The 25,295-nt window shown below is 42.6% G+C and overlaps 2 protein-coding genes across 2 annotated transcripts in view; one reads left to right on the forward strand and one right to left on the reverse strand.

Annotated features, from left to right (window-relative positions):
• trappc12 (trafficking protein particle complex subunit 12) overlaps positions 1–17,196 on the forward strand; it is a 48,056-nt gene extending 30,860 nt beyond the window's left edge. The window contains exons 6-12 of the mRNA XM_079174351.1: positions 6,202–6,314; positions 6,699–6,771; positions 8,040–8,113; positions 11,415–11,513; positions 13,199–13,302; positions 14,324–14,411; positions 15,720–17,196. Coding sequence (XP_079030477.1) covers positions 6,202–6,314; positions 6,699–6,771; positions 8,040–8,113; positions 11,415–11,513; positions 13,199–13,302; positions 14,324–14,411; positions 15,720–15,962 — 794 coding nt within the window. The 3' untranslated portion in view covers positions 15,963–17,196. The remainder of the gene's footprint in view (positions 1–6,201; positions 6,315–6,698; positions 6,772–8,039; positions 8,114–11,414; positions 11,514–13,198; positions 13,303–14,323; positions 14,412–15,719) is intronic.
• Positions 17,197–17,286: 90 nt separating this feature from the next.
• On the reverse strand, positions 17,287–19,759 carry adi1 (acireductone dioxygenase 1). The gene is made up of 4 exons (XM_079174353.1): positions 19,604–19,759; positions 19,208–19,327; positions 18,691–18,870; positions 17,287–18,303 (listed from the first exon to the last, which is right to left on the reverse strand). Exons 1-4 carry the CDS (start codon positions 19,724–19,726, stop codon positions 18,172–18,174), a joined length of 555 nt encoding a protein of 184 aa, XP_079030479.1. The 5' UTR covers positions 19,727–19,759; the 3' UTR covers positions 17,287–18,171.
• Between the last annotated feature and the right edge of the window lie 5,536 nt (positions 19,760–25,295).

The raw sequence follows: 25,295 nt of genomic DNA on the forward strand, positions 1-25,295 counted from the left end.
CACATACTCAGTTGTATAAAACCATATATACAGCCTGTCCTTTTGGGTCGTTATTATTGATCTTTTGGTATTGATCACGTTTATCTAGAAACTCTCCCATTGTAAAATCATGCATGGTTTCATATCTCTTTTTCCTACTTATTTTGCCCAAAAGCTGCACTATGAATTCCCTCTGAAAGCTGACAGGAGGTTGAATAGCAGTATTCATGATAGCGCTGAAAAGCTGCTCTGAAACTCTTATCTTTCAATGCGTTATTAGCCCACTCTCCAAAAAAAGGATTTTTCAGTTTACCAACTTTTATTTTCAGGATACACAAGCACACCACCACTGTCTACCACCACTATTAAATATGCAAAGGAAAGTTTCTGCCAGGAGCTTGATATTAGACTGTATCGCCATGAAGCTCCAACAACTCCACTCGTCTCCAGCAGTTCTTTGGTTTTGTTTCTCCTCTCTTCTACACCGCATGAATTGCTCTCTAATGTATTCCCATTACTTCGGATCTGCTTCGCCCCTCGGGCAACCACAGTGAAGGCGGTAGTGGAGACACAGCTGCACACACACACACACACACACACACACACACACACACTTGCTCAAATTAAACGCTTTGCGACCCGCTAGGTGCTTGCAGACAAACTGGCACGAGTTGTGTAGCCTGGCATCGGGAGTCGAACGTTTCTCCGGCCCGACGCTTGCATCGACTATCTATTACCCGCGATCACACTCTTCGAGCGCCTTAAGAGACGGCTCGAGATAGAATCAGCGTTTGTCAGTTTTTCATTTGGCAGATGAAAAGTTGAGTGCGATTTTGAGTAATATTAAGGCCTGAATGCTACTTTCCTAAGTAGCAGCACTCATTCATGTCCCTTTTTCAGGTTGTGTTTTCATACTCTTACTTTCAGTCTTGTTTCCTTTCATGTTTTAATCAATAGAGTGAGAGAGAGATGCATCAGTCGTCTCACCGGTTGAATTAAATGAACTTGTGGTCAAATGCTGACCTTCCCAGCTGCTTAGAAAAGGTCAACTGGTTTAATGTAAGCCTGACAAAATGACTAAATGGTGTACAACAGTGGGGACATTTATTTCCCTTTTATTTTAAACTCTTGTAGTGCTGAGCGGTATACTGGTTTTAATTTACCGTACGATATGAATTTTTTACACACCGTCATACCGGTACATAGTCGGAACAACTGCTGTCTGTCTTCAACAGGCAGTTAAATACATTGTTCACCACTATGAGTGTTATGGTCGAAGCTAGTTGTCTTATCTGTATTGAGAGGGACCCCTAGTCATGGTCATAGCTTTATAACAGTTAACAACCCACAACTAATGCTCTTTAATAGAGCACAACAGTCTGTGGCACATAAACAATTTGTAACACTAATAATTGTACATTTATAAAATTTCACCGCTGAACTGCATGCTGGGTACAGCTGTCTCGCTAGCCTGCCAGCACAACAGTCTAACAGCTTGGAGAGGCTCCGTTGCTCCAGTAACGTTACATTAAAGAACAGAACAGAGCGATGCAGGATGAACAAAGACAGACTGGAGATGCACCGATAGAGTTTGACACATATGCAATGCTGATTACGTGTAATATGTGTGGTATTTGTTATAAATGTACGTTGGTACATAGAGGGCGATAAGAAGCTGTACATGGAGGGGCTTAGGACCCAGGGGAATGTAGGTGAAGGAAACCGGAAGAGAGGGAAGACACACCACACAAACAGCTGTTCAACACTCGTCATGATCCTGTAGACCAGTGATTCTCAACTGGTGGGTCGCCGCGGACCCGTTTTCAGTGGGTCGCGGGCTTTTGCTTTATGCAGCGGAGTTATTCACGCTCCTTTCCAGCATTTACGGCACTTGTTCAGCGGTGCAGGAAAAACACCGACCAATGCGTTGTAAATCACGTCACGTGATGCAGTTTAGCCAATCAAATAAGGGTATTCTGATACGTTTCCTGACTCCAGTGAGATGTACCCACACCGTGACACAGGGAAGAGAGACGAGGAAAGACATCACAGAGCAGAGCACTTGTAATGTTAGATGAGAAAGTCAAATAACTGGATGAACGCTTCAAAGAATCAAATTGCTAAAAAGACCACAGTCCTTAACCTATGCGCTAAAAACACTTTGTTAAAAATGTGTGCTTAACAAGTAAATGCTCGATAAATTAAAATACCGTGATACCGCCAGAATTCTGCTAAATACCTTGATACACACTTTTGGTCATACCGCCCGCCCATACTCTCTTGTAGTTCTCTTCACTGACACGCAGTACAGCACAACAGTTTATCTGACACCTTAAATGCACCAGTGCAAATTTCACCGCTGTTTGTGACTGCGAGTAACCGCAACCTGGGTGTGTTTTTTCAGGGGCAGATGTGGTGGTTGTGCCCCTGGCCATCGCTGTCTGACTTTGCTCTTCTCATTTTATCGAACTGGGAATGTTGTTATCGGTAGTGATAGAAGAAGAAACCTACTCGGACCACAAGAGAGGCATCATCAGCACAATGTGCTTACATTTAGTTAGCATCTGTTCAAGGAGGAGCTTTCAATTGTAATATGACGCTTTGTAGTTATATGAATAATAATGCATTATATATGTTTAATTGTAATGAGCAGTTTCTGACCGTAAGTGACTTAGGTGTGTGACACAACTTTCTGTGTCATGGCAGGTGTATTGTTGAGCCATGGAAGCGCAGTGTCCAGTGTGAAGTTGTATGTGTGAGTGGCTCTCTAGAAAGCCGCAAGCAGCAACGCCACAGGCCGAGCATCCGGTCCGCTCAGGCATGTTCTGAGTGGACACTGCACTAGTTCCATTCCAACATTAAGAAAGGCACTTCTTCATTGCATGAACTGTGCTCCCTTTTTGGGACCAGGGACCTCTTACAGGCAAGAAAATTGTCCACGGACCCCTTTGTAATCGTAATACAGATTAAGCATATGTTTACTAATATATACTACTTATTCTAATGCTTTTCAACCTAAATTCTTCCAACTTGTTTCATAGTGATAAACAGAAGCCCATTTCAGTTTGAATCAGGTGAATACCACTTTGTTTTGCCCTGATATTCCGGGTGCTTTGTAATAAGATGCCCGTTTACCTTAGCTGGCTTAATTCGCTAGCACCCGAAGACACATGAGAGATGACGCCATTTGGTCTCCCGTCGCTGCTCTCAATAACACCAAACTCGATATATAACTCTCGTCATATTTTCTCAATTCAGGTAGTTCGGGCTTAGCGGCACTTGACGGTGTGGACTGACTCAAATATTTCTCCGTGCCAAGCCAAACAGCAGCAGGCTGAGTGAACTGACTGATCCACGATAGATTGATGTGTCGCAAGCATATGAGAGTTTCTATTGGTCCAAAGCTAATGGGGGGTGGAGTAATGCACACAATGTGCATGTTTATTAGCGCAAATGTTCCTCATTTGTAGATACACTTTTTAATGATATATAATGTATAGCTAATTATTTTGCGGACGCCATGGGGGTCCCCGCTCCCCACTTTAAGAATCACTGCCTTACAGTGTATGTCACAGAAATGAATCATAAATACTGCAATATGCTTCAATAGGCTTTATTGTTTTTGACATATTCGCAGAGAATAGTTTGCACTGAAACTAAAGGAAATTCCAGTAACGCAACACAAAACTTACCGTACATATCACTGCATGTTGTCTCTACATATGTAGCCGTAAAGGACGGCTACATATGTAGAGATACAACCGTGCCAGTCAACCCTTTCTTCTGTGTTTGGCCACAAGTTCTCATCCACATCACACCTTCTGTCCCCTCTTGCAATACACCTGCGTGCCTGATCCCTCCCTGGCAATTCTCTGCAGATATGGCCAAACATCCAACATTCATTGTGTCCAAGACGGCCATCTGATTATGTGGCTGGTGGTCAAAAACGTTCAGCCTCCTTGAGGGAAATAACTCCACTATGGGGTCAAAGAATTGAGATTTGGGTGACAGGAAAAGATGCTGCAGAATAGAGTAGATTGCATGCTTAATTTTCAGATACGTTTAGTTTTGAAAATACTTTGAACGGTTTTTACAACAGTATGGAAATATGCATAATGGACTGTAAGTTTCTGTGGTGGCTGAGTCTGAGAGAGAAAACCGTTGATGAATTTTGAAAAGATGTGGTCATTGAATGCATTTGAAAAGTGATCCACACTTTACTTCTGTTGTGCTGACTGTGTAGCGTTTTGAACAAGCGTGTGTGTGTATGCTGAGGCAGACAGGTAGTCCAAGTCCTTCAGACAATGTTTAAGTAGAATTGAATCTAAGGGTCAAAAATGGCATTTATAACTCAATTAAGTCACAGAACAAAATATTACCGATTCTTAGTGGTAGTTATGGCCCTGGTCCTACTTTTGCAGCTGGCAAGCTAACCGACAACCTGCTCGCTGACAGGAGACACGCTCTCACCAACCGGCCACAACAATAGCCCACAATTAGCCACAAAAGCTAGTTTGCTTGCTAACTGCCAGCTGACTTGCTGGAAAATAAAGTTAACCGTTTATTCAAGAAAACATACGTGTAACGTCAACTCCTGTGTCTCAACTTTGCCTCTTCTCCAGAGCAATTTACACTGCAGGGGCCCCATAAAGAGATATCACATTGAGTCACTTTAACCCCACCTCCAGAACCCAATCGACCCATTCACAGCTTTGAATAACTCTACCTTTACAAGCTTGCAACTCTCTCCAAGTCCATACTTACTGCAGGATAATACTGACAGTGAAAATATAACACGGTGCAGACATGCATGCAACATTCTGCACGCAGAAGAAAGCATTTGTTTTATTTGTACTGTAATATAATATTCATTTAATGATGCTATGTTGATAATTATTCATTGAAAAACAATGTTCACATTTTTGTTAGACACACTTGACACACACTCTTACTCAAAGTCAGAACTGTCATGACATCGTGCTGTTGTTCAGTGGCACAAATGTCATCAAACCTGAGAGCAAAGAATCCACGTAGAACTTTTGCCAGCAAGTCCACCGATCAAGCCGATTCCATTAAAATCGATTGCTGCGAAATATATCCTAAATGCTGGTCTGATGGGAACTGTTCGTATGTTGTCAGCCACTAATGTGCTCTTGTGTATCCTCTTGCATGTGCTAGTTGAACACTATTGCTTTACAGTGCCACTGCTGCTCAGAAACTTCACAGGGTGCCTTTACTTTTGTTTTCGGGGTCCGTACAATGTTGTGGTTTCACGGATTGATTTCCCTCTCAGTTACGAGCAGTTAATTTTACACAGACACTGTAAAGCTGTTAAAAGTCTTAATTTTTAAGCTGATGAAACACAATGACACCCAAGAGAGAGAAACCGTATATAGGATCAAACCAAGAGGGAGCGCTGTCCCATCAACGTGAAGGTAAAACATCGTAACAGAGGGCGCTGATGGAGACACTGTGGGTGGATCTGGAAATAAGAGTGTGTATTCTGTCCTCTAGATTGGTTAGATGGACAGCAGATGGAGACTGCAGAGATAGAAATTTTAGATAGTCAGACTGCAGAAGCCAGAGATGGACCAGCTAGGACAATATCAAAGAGACCCTGATCAAAGTCCGGGAACTCACCTGAATATAGGCTCTTCCTCGTGTGTGTGTGTGTGTGTGTGTGTGTGTGTGTGTGTGTGTGTGTGTGTGTGTGTGTGTGTGTGTGTGTGTGTGTGTGTGTGTGTGTGTGTGTGTGTGTGTGTGTGTGTGTGTGTGTGTGTGTGTGTGTGTGTGTGTGTGTGTGTGTGTGTGTGTGTGTGAGACAGTGTGAGAGACAGTGTGAGAGACAGTGTGAGACAGTGTGAGACAGTGTGAATGATGTAGAGACAGAGGGATGAGGCAGAAAGATGAGTGATGGAGCTGTGCAGCACACACACACACAGATGAGAGGGTTTAATAAGCAGCCATACGTAGCTCAATGCCATCTGTAGGTTCCTGCCTCCAGGGCTGTGTGCTGCTGTCTGTGTGTGGGTGGATGGGTTTATATTCTCATCTCGCGCTCTGTCTCTCTCCGCCTTCCTCTCTCTTTCTCTCTCCTGCTATGTCCTCATTCCACCCTGTTTCTTACTTTCCCCCTTTTTCCCCTCACATTTTTTTTCCCCCTACAATCTCCTGTTTTCTTCTTGTCCTCCCTCTGCCTCACTCTCCCTCCCTCCTGTCCAGGCTCCGTGGTGCCGTTCTCCATGCGGCTGCTGCATTCCGAGCTTCCCCAGTACCTGGCCAAGCCCCAGGAGGCTCTGGACCGCCTGCACAATCTCAAAACCGTCTGCCTGGCTGTTAGTATACACACACACACACACACACACACACACACACACACACACACACACACACACACACACACACACACACACACACACACACACACACACACACACACACACACACACACACACACACACACACACACACACACACACACACACACAGCCTCTAGATGAACATAAAGATATGCGTACTCAGTAGTATTCACACAATATAAAGCTATACATGCCCACAGAAAAATCACATGCAAACCTTTAAGCCCACCTGTGTAAACAGACAAATATGGAGTTATTGAATATGCAGATTCTGATACAAGTCACATAAAAAAGCCTTCAGCGCTGGCAGTGGAGCGACTTCCCCCCTCTAAGGTTTGAATCCTCTTCCCCCCTTAACAGATTCTGGAGAACTTGGAAAAGGGCTTGGCTGAGGATGGCAGCATGATCACCCTAACACAGGAGAACAGGCAAGGTAAGCGCACACACACACTCACACACACACACACACACAGACATTTGGCTACAGACCTGGCCCCGGTCCCAGACTGCATCACACTGTGGGAGGAGAGTGAGGTCATGGGCCCCAGTGGGTAATACACACACACACACACACTCTCACACACACTGAGTCAGAGGCACACCTGGTGCAGGACTGCAGTATACCTTGGCCACACATACACACACACTTCCAACCACACAAACGCAGCGATGCACTCTAAAAGTGTTTAGCACCTCGCCGCTTCGGCACTCGCGCTGAATATCAAGCGGTCTCCTCGCGCCAAGCGGATCGATGCGGATCAATCCTATCCAATCCACTCACATCAGCGAGTGTGCTGGGGAAATAGGCAGGCAGGTAGACACGCCTCCACACGGCGGGATGTAGATAGGCTTCCCCATCTCTGCTCTCCGACTTCCTCCACACAGCAGTACATCTTAATGCAGCGTTCTCTGAGTCTTATGTCTGCAAGCCCTGCAACCACTAACTTTTCCAAAGGCTGTGTGTCAGGTTTTCATTTTTTTTACTACAAGCCATTTAATCAGCTAATTCAAGGCTGTACAACAACAACAAGCCACTTGGTGAAGTTGAGCTAAATGTACCAAGACACTTGCTTATAATTGGTGTGTGTGTGTGTGTGTGTGTGTGTGTGTGTGTGTGTGTGTGTGTGTGTGTGTGTGTGTGTGTGTGTGTGTGTGTGTGTGTGTGTGTGTGTGTGTGTGTGTGTGTGTGTGTGTGTGTGTGTGTGTGTGTGTGTGTGTGTGTGCGCGCGCGCGTGTGCGTGCGCAGTTTCTCCCCCTTTCTAAAAGCAGTGTAATAGCTGTTCTCTCTCCCCCACGCCGACAGTCAAGTCAATAACGCAGGGCCTTGCCTTCACACATCAGACCCCCGCTGAGTGATTAGCGCTTCTCCCCAACACAGACACACACGTGTGCAGCGATGAATACTAATAGGCCTGCACTCTAACTCTTCCACAGGGTGCACTGTCTGAGGGAAAAATAGGGAAGCGGAGTGTGCCGCAGTGTCTTCCTCACCACCTCACCTTAAAATATACCCTGGTGTGTAGGGAGGAGGAGAGGTTTAATGAGGGGTATGTAGGGATAAGAGCAATGGATTAAGGAGTGGGGGGGAAAGGGGTGACGTTAGAGGGGCACCCCAAACAAGTAGGTTGGAACGAAAACAGGAAGTCACCCTTCTAAGAAATAAGCCCTCTTGTCCGTCTCTTCTTCTCTCCCTGTTTTTAGTGTCTCTAAAGCTGTGGAGGTCTCGCCTCAGCCGGGTCATGTACTCCATGGCCAACTGTCTACTGCTGATGAAGGTATGTATGTGTGCGTGCGTCTCGGTGTGTTGGAGCGAACGTGTCCCCCGTGTGTATCTGCGGGAGTGTGTCTGCGAGACGGAGAGATCTCTGATGCCAGGCTGGTGGAGGATTCACAGTGAAATCCCCCCAGACTGACCACTAATTGGATTCTTGGTCAGAGGGGGGGAGAGAGGTTGGGGTGTAGATTTGATCCGACTCAGAGAGAACCACAGTGCCATCTACTGGTGAGAATTGAAATTACAGTATTTTTTTTATTGTTTTGAATCAATTTCAGTTTCAATATGTCTAACTCGCTGTGACATACCAGTGATTTGTTGCACATATACTACAAATCCTAAATAATTTATTTAAAAAAAAACAACCTTCATAACATCTACCGAAGTCAAGAACACTCTGGAGGAGGTAGGCGCGTCATTGTTAAAGTCTATGATCAAGAGACGCCTTCATGAATCTAAATACAGAGGGTTTACAACAAGGTGCAAAACTCTGGTAACACTGAAGAACAGGAAGGCCGACTAGACTGAACAGTTTTGGAAAAAGATTCTTTGGACAGATGAAACCAAGATGAACTTGTACCAGAATGATGGGAAGTGAAAAGTGTGGAGAAGGAAAGGAACGGCTCATGATCTGAAACATACCACATCATCTGTCTAACATGGTGGAGACAGTGCTTTGGATGGGCATGTATGTCTGCCAATGGAACTGGGTCACTGGTGTTCATTGATGATGTCACAGCTGATAGAAGCAGCAGGATGAGTTCTGAGGTGTTTAGAACTAAACTATCTGCTCAGATTCAGCCTAATGCTACAAAACTGATTGGACGGCACCTCACAGTGCAGATGGATAACGACCTAAAACATACTGTGAACACAACCCAAGAGCTTCTCAAGGCAAAGGAATGAAATATTCTTCAATTGGTAAAGTCAGTCACCTGATCTCAGCCCAAGTGAGCAGGCTTTTCACTTACTGAAGATAAAACTGAAGGCAGAAAGACCCACAAGCAGCAGCTGAAGGAGGCTGCAGTAAAAGGTCTGGCAAAGCATCTCAAGGGGAAAAATCTCACCGTTTTTGGTGATGTCTATGGGAGCCAGACTTCAGGCAGTCACTGACTGCAAAGGATTTTCCTTCAAGTATTACAAATAATGATTATGTTAGTTTGTCCAATTACTTTTGAGCCTCTGAAAATGTGGGGGACTGTATAAAAATGGCTGTAATTCCTAAATGGTTCAGTGGTTCCCAAACTTTTTCTGTCATGCCCCCCTTTGATAATATAGAAACATTGTAAGCCCCCCCACCGACCCCAAATGAGTCGTTTGTTTTAAATGAATTGCATTATAATATATAAACTCTATAACATATTTGTTTTTCTTTCTAAAATAAGTACATCTCACTTCACTTTTTCACTTCGCAGTTTACTGTTCAGTTTGTTTTACTGAAATAAAATAGTAATAGTAAAATCAATTTCCAAAAAGATTGGACTTTAGATTGCTTTCAAGTAGTGCTTTCACACATATTGCATTATATCCTTGAATATATTTTCAAGTAAAATTAACTTCAAATGTTAAAATTGAAGTTAGGAACGGTGCAACAACTTACATACATTTAACAGTAGGTTTTTCAAACTGAATTAATGTGCAAGAAAAATATTATAAGAAAAATATTACATTAACCGTTAATGTAATATTTTAGTTTTATCTACATTTCAATCAGATATTGACTGCTTCATTTCAAATCCACTGGAGTCATGTAAAGAGGCAAAGTTAGAAAAATACGTCCAAATATATATAAATAGCCAATATTCTCTCTGATGTTCTCGATCTCTTCTTTGGGTCATATAAAGGCATATTTAATATTACATTTAATGACCAGTTAAATTAAAGTGAAAAATTAACATGCAACGTTAATACAACAGTAATAGTCTTCTCTCACCCGCAAAGACCATCCGGCTCACCTCGGAATCCATATCCATTTTTCTCCCTGAGTCGCACCGATTACCTGGAGAATGTGATGTCCTATTTACTCACGACAGATCCTTTCTAGCCATAATCATGTCGGAGTGCAGGGTTAGCACATGGGAGACGTTTGCGAGGCCTTCTCCCAGAAATCTCCGTAGGTTACGGCGACAAACCTACTTGGTTAGGTTTAGGAAAAGTGCATTGATCCTTTCGCCAAATACAGACCAGATTTTACTGTTGTGTTTTGTACCCCAATGATATGAAACTGTGACATCACCTCCTTTAACCACATAAGCACAGTGCAGAGCAGCGGCCATTAGCTAGCTAGTGGGGCACAGCAGAGAGGCTAGCATGGAAGCATGCACGCTCGGCCTGGCTCTGTAAACAAGGCAGAGAGAAGCTCTGATAACAGCACACCGATTGGGAGCTCAGGTAGACATTACTACACTATATATTTACATAGATGATAGTTGTTTGCTGCTATATTAATACTCTAAATGTCAAATTGACCATACTTTTTTCTTCTTTTTTTCTTGTCAACAAATCCCAGTAAAAGACAGAAACCAACAATGTGTGTGAGTCCATCTCTCAATACTTCCCTTACCCTGTCTGTGGCAAACAGCCCTCATTGATTCCTACTGAAAAATGTGAAGAACAGAACATAAAACTATAGTGTCAAAGCAAATGTTACTCAAGGAAATGTGCATTCGTCGGGGACTATTTTTAGCAGCGGATTAATCTACATTAGGTATTTGTGGCACCAGGACTGTGCATGTTGGATTGAGTCAAAATAAACTACATATCAGTTCATGTTCACCCAGTGCAACAGTGTTGCTCATTTATGAGTTTTTAATGTTTTTTGGATCGACAATAGAGCTCTTTGGAAAAGAGGAAGAAGAGATATCACTGAGACACTGTAGTAGGAAGAATCATTTTTTGTCTTGTATACTGTATGAGATTTGAAGGTCTGGTTCAGTTTTAGACACTGAAAACTGAGCCAGAATAAAAATAAAATCCTGCTCCATAATACACATGTACAATACACACTTTCTTTACCTCGTCCCAGCCCAGTACACACATACTCTCTCTGCACACACACACACACACACATCACTGACCTCTCTCTGTCGTCCCGCTCAGCAGTCCAGTCACCATGTGAGCGATGTGTAGCGGTGTAGCGTGGAGGTGGGAAGAGGGTCACATCGCCCAGCTAATACACCATATGTTTGATTAATTCTCTCTCTCTCTCTCTCTCTCTCTCTCTCTCTCTCTCTCTCTCTCTCTCTCTCTCTCTCTCTCTCTCTCTCTCTCTCTCTCTCTCTCTGTCTCTGTCTGTCTCTCAGGACTATGTTCTGGCTGTGGAGACCTATCACTCCATCATCCAGTATGAACCCCAGCAGAGAGTGCAGCTGCTCAGCGGCATAGGACGCATCTTCTTGCAGGTCTGCACATAGAGACACACACACACACACACACACACACACACACACACACACACACACACACACACACACACACACACACGGTGTTGTTAGAAAGTGAACCCTAGAATCTTCCGTATTTCTGCATAAATCTGACCTAAAATGTGATCAGATTCAAGTCTTAAATCGAGACAGAGGACCCAGTTGAACAAAAAATATATTATAATTATTCATTTATTTATTTAGCGAAATTATGCAACTGAAGCTCAACAAAAGGCAAATCCTGCAGCAAGATGACCCGAAAAACGCAAGTCAGTCTTCTAAAGAATGGAATGTTTTGGATTGGCCGAGTCAAGTCCTGACCTTAATCCAATAGAAATGTTATGGGAATCCCTGTTGAGACATTGTACATTTAAAGTTATTGCTGCTTAATGTGGTCACACCTGGTTTTGAAAGCAAAGGTTCTCATGCATTTTCAGAATAAGATAATTCATTTTGGATAATTTTGCTGAGTAAAAAACATGCTCTTTTGTCTTATTTATTTATATTTAGGATTTAGATGATTATTATGATCATTCTAAAGAGTTCACAAACTTTGTGCCAACTATATATCCACCATGGATGGATTATGAGAGAAAACAGTCTAGCTAATTGCCTCCAATGGTCCAGTACAACCAGATATATTAAAGGGATAGCTACTATAATGGAAACACTCTGAACAAAGTCTCTGAAAGTTAAGAAATATATATCCTCTGCATATATCCTCTATATATATATATATATATATGTACATACATAATGTCAGTTCGTCGTCATTTAAGATCCGACTCAATATGGAGATATTCTCAGTATTATATAATAAACGCTTTTTTCTGAGATAAATGAAAAGATCAATACTGCTTCCATGTCTATGTGTTAAGAACAGAGCTGAGTCTATTAGCCTAGCTTAGCATACATTTTGGAAGCAGCAGGACACGGCTCGTTCAAGCACCTCTAAATTTCACCAATCAACACGTTGCATCTTGTTTGTTGGATTTGTACATGAACAGAAATGTAAAAGTTGCACACTCCCAACTATTTCTTGACAAATAGCAGTTTGTTTATCCCCCTCTACAGCACAGGTTGCCTGGCAGCCTCACAGTGACAACAAGACTGTGCGAGGGCACTGCGTCTAGCTGTTGGTTACAGCACATGACTCTTCCCAAAGGCTAGCTATTTCCCTATTTCAGTCTTTAATCTAAGCTAGGCTAACGGTACCGCGGCTGCTGCTCCGTACTCAATGCACAGACACCAGATTGATATTAATTCCCCCAAATATTCCTCTGAAGGACTCTGATTGGAATCAGGTGCAAGGTTAAGTAGACGTGTGGGTAAGAATGTTGAGAACACTGGGCCTTCACACACATGCGCGACATACGGTGGCAGCGCTGCGGTCACTTGGTCTGTGCAGAAAATGAGCAGGACTTTTACCAAACTCTTCCCACTTTACAACTCCATTGTGTTGCACTATCATCAGAGATAGTATTTGTTTTGTCACCATTATTCCCTCTTGTAATGTTCCTGTATGTATTCTTTACTGATGCAATAAGTCTCAAGTTTTCCCTCGAGGATCATGAAATGTAATCTTAATACATTTGCGCTAGTCCAATTTGACAAAACACACAGATCAGTGGTTAATGTGCTGCCGCTGCTTTGTTCTCGGCCAGATTGGAGACGTTCAAACTGCAGAGAGGTACTTCCAGGATGTGGAGAAGGCCTGCCAGATGACGGGGAGCCAGCCCGGTCACACCACATGCGTGCTGATGAACAGGTACCCTTTTAGCACCTCCGCACAGTGCCCGTTTACCTCTGCTCATTTTCGCTCCGTGGTAGTGGCGCTTCCTTCGGGGCTTTTTGCAGCTTCGTGCTTCCTTCTGTGGAGGTCACACCTGTGGGCAGAGAAGGTGTGGAGCACGAGGCAAACCTCAGGAGGCAAAGGGGCTCCAGACTAACTTTGCTCTCATAAGCAAATGATTGGGTCACACCCTTTTTATTTATTTTTTTGTGGTTCAGCCAGTGGTGAAATCTAACCAACTCAAGTACTGTACTGTAATTTTGACGTAGTTGCACTTTACTTGAGTATTTCTGTCTCTTGCTACTTTCTACTTCTACTCCACTGAATCTCATGAATTGAATCTAATTTTTACTGCACAGTTATCTGACAGCTTTACTTACTTAATACATAAATAAACACGTGATCTGATACAGTACTGCATCACTCATTTACCTAGTAGTATACAAAGTGTCTATAGTTGGCTTCAAATTGATGAACTACGACATTAACACATTTTATTTTTGATACTTTAAGTACACATCTACTTCTGTAACATTTTGAATACAGGACTTTTTTACTTACTTACTTGCAATAGAGTATGTCTTCCACCGCTGGGTACAGCATGGTATCAATCAATGACACTTAACCAATGGTCTCTCCCTGCCTGCACTTTCATCATCAGCGGCGCCATATATAAACCAGGCACATGCATGAAATATGAGGGCACAGAAAAATTTAAAGTATTGTCTGTAAATACAATCTACCCATTGTAGAAAAGTACAGACGTCAACTTCCAAGCAGTCATAAGTAACTGTGACTCTGTTAACTCGGATGTTTTGTTCAAGATGAGCTTGAAACCAGAAGAGAGGAGGCTGCTCTGGTGCCCATGGCTTTGAAATGACATGTGCTGCTTTCACATATTGCTGTATGTTTGCTTGTCCACAGCTTCAAGTGTGACAGAAGCATGTTCTACTTTTATCAGTAGAAGATGTAATGCCTGTGTTTGTTTGTTTTCCAGGGCCTTCGTCTACCTCAGTCAGAACAACTACGCTGAAGCGCACGCGTCCTTCGCTGATGTCTTGAAAATTGACCCGAAAAACCCTGTCGTAAGTGCTCCAACACCCATAGGAACAAACACCGCTTTAATGCACCACATGGAGTCAGAGTCATGTGAGACACACAATTTAAAGTGAGGCTGATGTCATGTGTTGTGTCGTCTCATCATCAAAACATCGGTGGATCTATCATAGTGTTGGATTTATTGGATGATGACCCATTGTAAGATGAATAGGAGATGGGGTTGATACATTTTTGGAAATATGCTTTTTTGTTGTTGAGAAGATTGATATTCATTTCCTGAGTGCTTGTTAAGCACAGAGCAGGGGCCAGATAAATAAACCATGTGTTCTGTGTATGTCTTTTCCCACACACATACATGTCAATCAAAAGCACATTAATAATATGCATTGTATTTTGAATTATTGTGATAATAAATGATTAATGGTCACTTCCCTGTCAGTGATCTTTAAATTTGATCCTAAATGAAGAGCCGTTTTGTAAAGTATCTTTCAACATGAGCTCTATGAATCCATCATCAATCATCCTTCTGATGTTTAATAATGGTGATTGAGATATTGCCGCGACGATGGATCGCAGATACATGTGATGAATTAGTGGTGTGGGCGCTATAAATATCCACGGTCGTATAATGACAGCTGCTCCGGTGCTGCTGGGGAACACGTACGATCTGTGAAATGGCACCTCTTTCCTTGCCGGTCTTCTGACTGACGGGGCAAACGAGTGGTGGAGGGGGCACAAAGTATCGAGGTGCAAACTGTCTCCACACATCCATTTATGGCAAACTGCAGGATTAGAAATGAGGCTCGTGCATATTCCACAATGATTGGGATTTATTTCATAAAACAGAATCGGGCATTTGCACGTTTCCGTGTTTGTGCGTACACGTTGTTTTAGTCGTGAAGCATCAGTTTTATTCAGCCCCATGCTTAGCTTAGCATAAAGACTGAAAGCAGGGGGAAACAGCTAGCCAAGCCCTCTCCATAGAGTAAAGAAATATGCCTACCAGCACCTCTAAAGCTCACTAAGTAACACGCTGTATCTCGTTTGTTTAACCAGTACAAGTAAAAAAGTACAGTAAAAAAAATAAAAGACTATTTGTAGTTTTTTGGCAATTTCACAGTCTTAGCGGGGCTGTTTGATTCTGTCAGTGAAAAAGTGGGCCACGGTTGGAACCCTCATCCCCCAACATCGCGCTCAGTACCCTTTAATTTGCACAACTCAAATGAAATTCAAAATGACGCCCTAAAAGCTCAACATCAGCCTCACACTAAGACGGTAAAAGGGTGCACTTCTTCTGTCCTCACCCAATCCCCCCCTCCTCTGTATGTTCCCAGGCCAACAACAATGCAGCGGTTTGCCTGCTCTATCTCGGCCGCCTGAAGGAGTCCCTGGGCCAGCTGGAGGGCCTGGTGCAGCAGGACCCCGCACTCTACCTCCACGAGAGCGTCCTCTTCAACCTGACCACCATGTACGAGCTGGAGTCGTCGCGCAGCACCCAGAAGAAGCAGGCTCTGCTGGAGGCCGTGGCCTGCCGGGAGGGGGACAGCTTCAATGCGCAGTGCCTCAAACTGGTCTAAGAGGGCAAGAAATGTGAACTGGGCGTGGACACACACACACACACACACACACATGCACGCCCGCACTCTCACAATCTGTAGAGGAGTAGGAAGCTCACACGCTCGTGGATTGACATTCTGCAAAGGAAATGGCCCAACAAAAAAACCATCCTCTGTGTGCGTAGAAGTCGATGTTAATTTTACAGATTAAATAGTTTGACATTTAGGGAAATTTGCTTACTTGCAGCGAGTCAGATGAGAAGATGGATACAGCCCTTGTGTTTGTACCGTAAATATGGAGCTCGAGCCGCAATGATGCAATTGTGATGCGAAAAAGACCCCAGATTTTGATCAACTGGATCTTACGTCTGCATGAGTATTCATAGAAGATAAATATATTTGCAGGGAGGCTGGCTTGTTACTAGGCTTTAATTTTCTCTTCTTCTTTGTCAATTGAAAATATTGTGAATGAAGAGGTTGTTTTTACTAATTTCTCTAGGTAGGCAATAATATGCGATTTTTGGCTTAACATCTTGCAGTACACAGACAAGCTCACCTTGCAATGGATGGTCCATCAAGACTATCCCCAATTTTTACAGGCTAGCCCCCCCCCCACCCACCCATTACTTCCTGCCTTTGTGTTAACTTAAGCTAAACAGCTGCTAGCTTCATATTTAGCATGCAGCAGTATCGATCTTCTCATCTGAATCTCCGCAAGAAGTTTCCAAGTATTTCCAGAGAACGTCAAACTGTTGCTCTACATTTTTTAAATCAAAACCATCCCTGTCTCACCACCAGAGTCATATTAAGCGCTGTGAGGTCAGAACACAGATGTATGTTGCACTACAGACTGGCAGTGGTTATAAGGTAGTTGCAGACTCATAGTGTGGGTCTTGACGCGGGCATTATCCTGAGCTTCAGTGTGCTTTAGGACTAATAAACCACCACAGAGGTCCAAAGCTTCTTCCACAGCAGACACCCGTCACACTGGATGAACAGGCGAAGGCCACTCGACTCCAGCTGCCAGCTTTACGAACTCGTGCAGATTGCATTGTATCCTGATCACTTAACAAAAAGTGTAACATATTAGGAATCCAAAATTGTACATATCAGAGCTTTTGTGTGATTATATCAAAAATGATCTCATTAAATCTTTTATTGATTTGTCCTAGTGGATCTTTAATTTTCACATATTGTGTTGATCATATTTATGTATATTGAATTTTGTTTTATCTGAAATAAATGGATGGATGGATGGATGGATCATTTTTTTTAAAAGAAGAAAGTTACAGATGAGAATTAGCAGCAGCTTTATGTTCCAGGCAACACAAAATGTGAGTGAAACTGTCAGACTCCCCACCCTCTAAGCACAGACTAGTGAGGTGAAAGTAGAAAATACTGCGTACTAGTTACGCATTTCAAAATGCTGTTGAAGGTAAGTCTGACTGCACCTCACACCACATAGACGCTTTATAAAACAAGGCACTACAGATTGTCCTGTGGTGAAAGTATTCAGACCCTACTCAGATAATGTTCATATTGTTTACACTTGGGTATCTGAAGTAAAAGTACTCATGCACAATGGCCCCTTTAAGTGTTATATATATATATATATATATATATTAATGTCATGGATATGCCATTATTATCCCTGATGCATTAAGCAACAATAATTAAGTACATTAGTTAAGAATCGTGGGCTCATTTGTAAATAATACACAATTAAAAGCTGGTAGTCCATTAATTTATGGAGTACCAGGCTATAGGGCCTTTATTTTTAAACAGGAAGTGTTGCGTTGAAAATATTTCAGTCAAAAATAGACATTGAAAATAATTTTTAGACGGTATATCATACCAGCAACATTACCAGGTTTAAATGTTAGACACGGGGAAAAAAGGATTCGTTTTTAACTCAACACTTTCAAAGTAAAAGCCCTGTAGACAGAAGGTAGGCATGCATGCTCCCATTTGAAATGTTGAAGTGCCCTTTCATCCCTCTCATCCGCATCCCACATAGCCTCTTTATAGCCATTGGCATGTGTGCCACCTGTCATTTACAGTAGTTCGATGGGGGTTTTACCCCCACACCTAGCTACTCTGCCTCTGAATAGTGTTAATGGATTGATTCATGTTAACTTTAATGTTGATATGGCACACTGATTAACAAGACCATATAAAAATATTCATATAAAACAGGTTGCTCTACAGTATCCCATTAGATGTGAAAGGATCACACAGCTCTCTCTCCAGGTTCCTGGAGAGAAGACAGGTACTTCTGGCGGATGTCAAAGTCGTCAGCGGGACGGTTGTAAGCTTTCCACACCGGCTCCCCCACAAACAGCCTCATGGCTTTGGTGTAGTTCTGCGGAGACAAACAGAGCGCCATGCATAGTAAGTATGTATTCTGTGTATTCTTTTAATATGCAATATAAATACTTTTTGACACATCTGCTTCTTTTTTTGTTTGTATTCTGCTGCATGGAAACACCAGGCTGGGTTGTATTCTCAATATTCCTTCTAGTATGAGTCAAATATTATTTTTGCGGCATAATTTTAATCAACCATCATTGATCATTGTTAGAATTTCAGCTCATCTAATCCAGTGTGCTCGTGCGCAATGTCACAGTCAGTGTTGAACATCCACACCTCCCCGAGATAACCGTACAGCATGTTAACTACTGTCCACCCATGTTCTTAAAGGAAAGCGGGCCTCATATCAATGACAACTCCATGTGTGTGTGCTGCGTACAGTCTCGTCCAGGGTGAAGCGGTGGTAGATGCCGGCCGGCAGTGTGATCAGGTCGCCCTTTGTCATGGCGATCCTGATCCAGCGCTCCTCCTTGTCCCTGATGTCAAAGTAGGCCTGACCGTCCAGGATGTAGCGGATCTCATCATCCAAATGCAGGTGCTCCTCAAAGAACATCTTCAGCTGGACGGACACAAAATAGACACAGCAGGCCAGAATAGTGGTGGTTCATTCATTGAATTATAAAAGTCAACAGACAGTTCCAAGTGCTAGCTGTCCTGATGTGTCCCTGTCTCACTGACTGACAATGATGGACGTAGAAATGTCATAAAGCACTGTACAGCCTTTTACTAACTTCCCCACAGGTCATACAATCCTCTAATGCAGCGAGGACAGTTTACTTCACTCTAGTTCGCTTTCAACAAGCGTCTTATCTAACAATGTGCCAGTTTCTAGAAATAAATACATAATCATCATTAAAAGGTATTGAGTGAGTGAGAACGTGCAGAGCTTTGCTTACCTTCTCCTCATAGTTGGGCAGTGTGTCCTTGTGAATGGAGATGATGTCCATGAAGGAGTAGCCGTGGTCTCTGCGGATCTGCTCCAGCTCTGGGTCTGTTTCATAGATGTCAGCATTCAGCTGCAACAAAGGGACAACAACAAAAAACAACAAAATAGTTTAAGAACTACAACAAACATGGCGGCATGTTTGTTGTCATTTTAAAGTTGTTGAGGGGGTCACAGCTATCTAACCGGAAAACGTGATTACGGACGTCCTGTAAATGGGTAAAGTCGATATGAAACACAACGGTTGACTTTAGTAAGCTAAATAAAATGATTTTTAACTTTATCCGACAGCTAACCGTTCCGTGGAAACGCACAGGCAGCAGCTAACGTGGCTGTGACGTTAGCTTACCTTCCAGTGAAACACCCCGAGCGTCTTCAGGTGGTCCAGACCAACGGGCTGATTTGGGGTCAGTTTGTGCAGCTTCCTCTGGTCCTCCTCGGAGCTGTCCATGTACCAGGCTTCCACCGCCATGCTGACGTCTTTACGGCTCAACTGCCGGAGAAAGCTCACGTTGCATGTCACGTGACTTCATTTGTAAGCCGGATGTAAGAAGTGGACGTAGCCATCGTGACACCACCCATTTGATTTATTATTTTATATTAATTACATTTTTGTTCACCTCACAGATATATTATATAAACACAAATAATTATTCTTAGAAAACCGTTAGGCATGTTAAATAAATACACGTGAAGCCATCTCATTTGATAGTTTTGATTTGAAGGGTACCACCGGAAGTGTTAGTAGTTGCTGTTGTGATTGTTTTTGACTGGAGGAGTTGACTGCAGTGAGGTGTGACCGTCAAGGGGTAGGCTCAATACTGCACTCCAGTGTTCATAGTGAGAAACTACATCTCAGTCTAGCTCACTGGTCGCCTTCTGCCTCTGGTTTGAAATCCAGGACAGAGGCCTACAGTGTATCAGAGGACCTATTTAATTGTTTTTTAATGAGCAAGGCATTCGAGCATTTATAGCTGCTCAATATCTATGAAATGACCATGTAGGCCTAAAAATGGGGCATGTCTATGTTTAAGTTGACTTTTTTTGTTTTCCATACTCATTCCATCCACCTCTCACTCTTTCTCATCCTCTCGCACCTCTACACCATACCTGCCACCGTCACTTGTCTCAGGCCGACCTGGAGTTGAATGGAATAGATTATGAAAGGGAGGAGGAGCCTGTTGAGCAAATATCATTATACTCCATATTTCGTATGTGTGTCCTTCATGTTTTAAACTAGTATTTACTATTTTTGTGAACAACAGATTATAAAGGACTGCAGCACTTTCTAATTTTTTGTGATCAACATTGAATATATAGATCCCTTCTTGCTCATTCATTGTCATTCATTTGTCATGTGAACAGGAGGAGCTGGGTATTGAACCACAAGCTATCTGATATTACAGTATTTATGTCACCCACAAATGTATAGTTACCACTATCAGAACTATTTCATGACTTATAATCAAGCCATGTTAATAACAAAGAAGAGGTAAATGAATACAAGTTGTTGATTGCTTCAATGTCTTAAGTTTATTTAAGTTCATTGTCTTCAAGTTTTACATTAGAACAACCACTAGATTATTAATTTGAACCTTTTGCTTCTTTTATTTTGGGGACTTTGGCTTGTCTTTTTCCTGTCCATCATGCTTCTGTGGGGCGGTTTGATATTGTTTAAGTATGTCCTCATGGTCCTGCATGAACATCATGACCTGAAGAGGAAACAGTAGAAAACCGTCAGTTGTTTGTTTTCTGTCTCTCTGCTGTTCATAACCATCTCTGCTCTGTCAGGGTACACACCCTATCAAGCTGTTTCACTGTGTCATTCTTATCCACAGCTCCGTCTCCTTCTACCCTGTCACCTGTCATTTCATAGAGGCTAAGGGTCGCCATCTTAATCTGTCCCAGCGAGACTGTTTTCTTTGCAGCTGTTTCCTGAATGTCGTTCCACTTGCTTTCCTGTGTGAAGACCGGGACAACTGCATTTCACACAAGATGGTAGCTGCATATGTAGGCAACATTTGATTTGATGTACGCTCTGATGCCACACTTTGAATCAGTGTCATGTCTGATACCCAGTGTTTCGCTTCAGCGCGCGTCTCGTCTATCTCGGTTTGGAGCCGGGACAGCTGTAGGTTCTTCTGCAGCCGCTGCAGACGATCATTGTCTTTCAGTGTCAGCAGTGATTCTCTCAGCTGGTCGACCTGCTCGTACGCCTTTTTCTCCCTCTCCTGGAAATCATCTCGAATGTGGAGAAGATTTTGTATATGATCCGCGAGCTCCTGCACGTTTTTAAACTGTAAAACACACACACGTCTCAAAACAAATCCATGACCACCTCTGCACACACCATAGAAATGATTTCACTTTTCTAAAATAAGACATTTACCTGTAAGGAGACGGGGTGTTATTTCACATAGCAATGCTATCTATGTAATGTTTAGTGTTCATGCCTACTGCTGAGGCCATCACTGAGAGATCAGATGCATCAAGGTTGCGGGAGGCTTACCACCATGACTCAACACTTCTTGCGCCACTTCTAACTAAATAAGAAACTTTACCAAATTAGCTGCATCGATCTGAGATTCACCGTCACGTTTTAAAATGGGGTTTGTTGCATTGTAGTACAATCTTAAAACTTTGGAAACCTCTGTTTAAGTAAGTGGATCTTTTGATAATAGACTATTAACGACAAACACATTTAGATTTAGTTTCTCTGTGTGTAAAAGTACCCTACTCATCCTGCATGCCTGCTCCATGACGTCCTTAATTACAGTGTGTTCTTGTATCTGGCGCTCTTGCTCCTGTTTCTTCTCCATCACCTCGGCACGCACCAGCTTTAGCTTCTCTAGCTCTGCGTCCAGCTGAAGGCCCTCTCTCCTCTCCTTCTCTGCTTCCTCAACAAGTTGATCAGCCTCTTCTAGCTGCGGGGAAGGAGCTAGAGGGACTTAGTTTTGCTGTTTGCTGTCCAGTTCCAGCCATGAAATTGAAATCCATTACGTTACGTACAGTCATATACAGCAGCCGTGTGTGAAATTGTCCTCTACTGTACCTTCAGAAAGTTATCACAGCATGCGTGTAGGCCTACTTTGTGCATTTTCTTCATCAGCACGTGCAAGTCATCTTTGCGCTGTCTGAGACTCATCAATTTCTACATAAAAACACACATAATATATGTATAATAAACAGATAGCTAAAATAGAGACCCTCAGACCCTCAAGGACAAACACATCCATTTGTAACCACTAGGGGTGGGACTTCCTGTTCTCAGTCATGTGACATAAGCTGCTTGTAGTATCCAAACCTTATCAGAATGTAAACTTTCAGTTGACGCGTGTTTCTGGTCCTAAACACAAATCTCAGACAGATACCGCTCGTAGAGGAAAGCAATACGTGTTTTATTGATCCAATCCATATATGTTAGTGAGAACGACTTCCTTTATTCCTAAAGTTATCCCGATTACCTCGCACAGGATCCACAGGTTCATCCACCTAACACATTCCATCAGACACGTTCGGAAAACTGTGCCGCTCCATTCTTCTTCAGATACTACCAAAAACTCCCAACCGTCACTAACTGTCGTCACTCCACCCACTACCAACCCACCGTCAATAACGGTCGCCAAGTGTCACCAAAGTGACGGCAGTCTGACACCCACGCATACCTCCCATAACAAACTATAACATCCCTGTAACATTCAATGCAGAAACAGATGCGACCAAAGTTAAACATGCAAACACAAGCAAACATGCAACAGCATATAGAATATGGCTCCCACACTGCTCTTATTCACAAATAAAGAATAGAGACTTCTCTTCAAACAACGTTGGTTACGATCAGGACTGAAGTAAAAGTGTAAAATAATAAAATATTTCAGAGCAGTTTTAGAAAGGTGAGGCACACGCGCTCAGTGTGAAGTAACGTTATCATTTGAGTAACTAACAGTGAGTTAACTTAACTGCTGGCCGTTACACCGTAAGAAGTAACGTTGCGAGTCAATAACTGTTAGTATCAGATCATCTCCGCACCTGGTGGCGCTGCTCGGCCATCTCGTCAAGCTCATCGGACTCCCGGCGGAGCCTCTGGATGTCGATCTCTAAGGCCACAAAGGGGCCCATATGACAGGCTGCTCTCTCCATCCCACCGCTGAATCCTCCTCCACCGTCCTGTTCACCTCCGCGGATGTTCTTTGAGTTCATCAGTCTTTGTTGTCTCGGGAGATCTAAAGAAAGACTTTCAGACTGAGTCAAGTGAACTTGGTCCTTCTTGCTGTCTTTGTTTAACGTTTCTAGTTTTCACACTTTCTACGAGTGCCCAGAGTCCCTCGTTTCTATGGTAACGCAAACCATGAACTTTGTAAACCAGATTTTACTCCCAAACGTATCAGACCTGTGAAGATCAGGCGACTGATCAGCTGGTGGAAATCTACACATTCAAATGTAAACTCAGAGCACAGACCCACCAAAACCTTTAAAAACATCTTTATTTTCACTGAATCTATAAATCAATCAAACATTAAAGCCGATCAATCATAGTAGAAAGGAAACGTTGATTCATTAATAGTCGGAGAGGAGGAACTATTATTCTTCTAATGTTTATTATTATGAGGGCCCGAGCACCGACAAATTTGGCACGCGAGGCAGTCGTGGTGAAAATAGCCGTCTATGGGTATCGAGCTGCGGTGTGACAAATTGTTTCGACAGCGCCCCCTTTGAGCAGCCCCAGCATTGCGTTTCACCTCAGAGCAAGAAAATATAGGTAAAGCAAAATGTTGCATTGATACGTTGGTTATCAGGGTTCCCACGGTACCTGGAAACCATGGAAAACATGGAATTTATTTTTTCATTTTCCAGGTTTGGAAAAGTCATGGAAACTGAGCAAAAGTGAACACTTACATGGAAATTGAAACAGTTGTCCTGGAAAATTTTATTGGATGATGTGTAAAATAGTAATAAAATGAAACTATTGAGCACAGAATTAAGATGAGTTTATAAAAACCCTTTACATGTGAACAGCTTTTACTGTAGATATAAATGGATGATCCCATGTTGTAGAGCATGCTCTTGGCATCCTATCTGGTATATTGGATGTTGGAATTTGATGCAGGCAACCTGGTGATATGGACTTTAAAAGTATAGTTTCGGATTGGTGGACTTCGGGAATAATAACCGAGAAACGTTACTCGCGATCTCAATAGAAGGGTCAAATACATGCATTTCCCAGCCAACACGGGAGCCTTGACATCTACAGTGAAACTTCTTATGCAAGTTTATCCTCAAATGTAAGTAGCTGTGTTTTAACTGTGTGGTAAACCTGGGTCTATGACACTAGGTGTCCTAGGGGGTTGTGTGTGTGAGGGGAGGGGGGCGCGGATGGGGGCGGAAAGCTTCAGGGGCCTATAGATCATCACTTAATATGGTACCTGGAAAATCAGGAGGTAGCATGGAATTTTTTTTCAAGGCAAGCGTGGGAACCCTGGTTATTGTTTCTGTTAATTGGTATGCCATCAAAAATGTCATAACAATCTCTTAGTATTATAGAACATCATAAAATGTTCATAATAAAAAGTAGTATAGAATCCCATAAAATGTTACAAAATAATATAGTATAAAATGCCTTAAAAAAGTCACACAAAATAGTTATGTATGCTTTAAAAAATAAGTCATAAAAAAGCAATTCAAATGAAAACAAGTCATACAAAATATCATAGTATATTATATCATAAACATGTCAAAATATAGTAGGCCATAAAAAGGCATACAAATGTCAAGGTATAGTGTATGCCACACAAAATATATTTTTTTGATAGTAGATCGATTCAATTTCACTTGCTCGATCATATTCTTAATGCATTTGGTGTGTAGCGTCTCCTCTTCTAGCCTCACTGAACCTCCTGTTCTTGTGTAATCTCCCACAGACTCCAGTGGCAGACAATAACACCACTCAGTGGGTTGGTTTTCACCAGCCGCCACTGAGTTGTATACAGATATACTGTATGAAAGAGTAACACTAGAATGACCATATAGTTGAATCAACACGT

The sequence above is a fragment of the Pholis gunnellus genome (assembly GCF_910591455.1).
Source record: "Pholis gunnellus genome assembly, chromosome: 15".
Taxonomy (NCBI): Eukaryota; Metazoa; Chordata; class Actinopteri; order Perciformes; family Pholidae; genus Pholis; species Pholis gunnellus.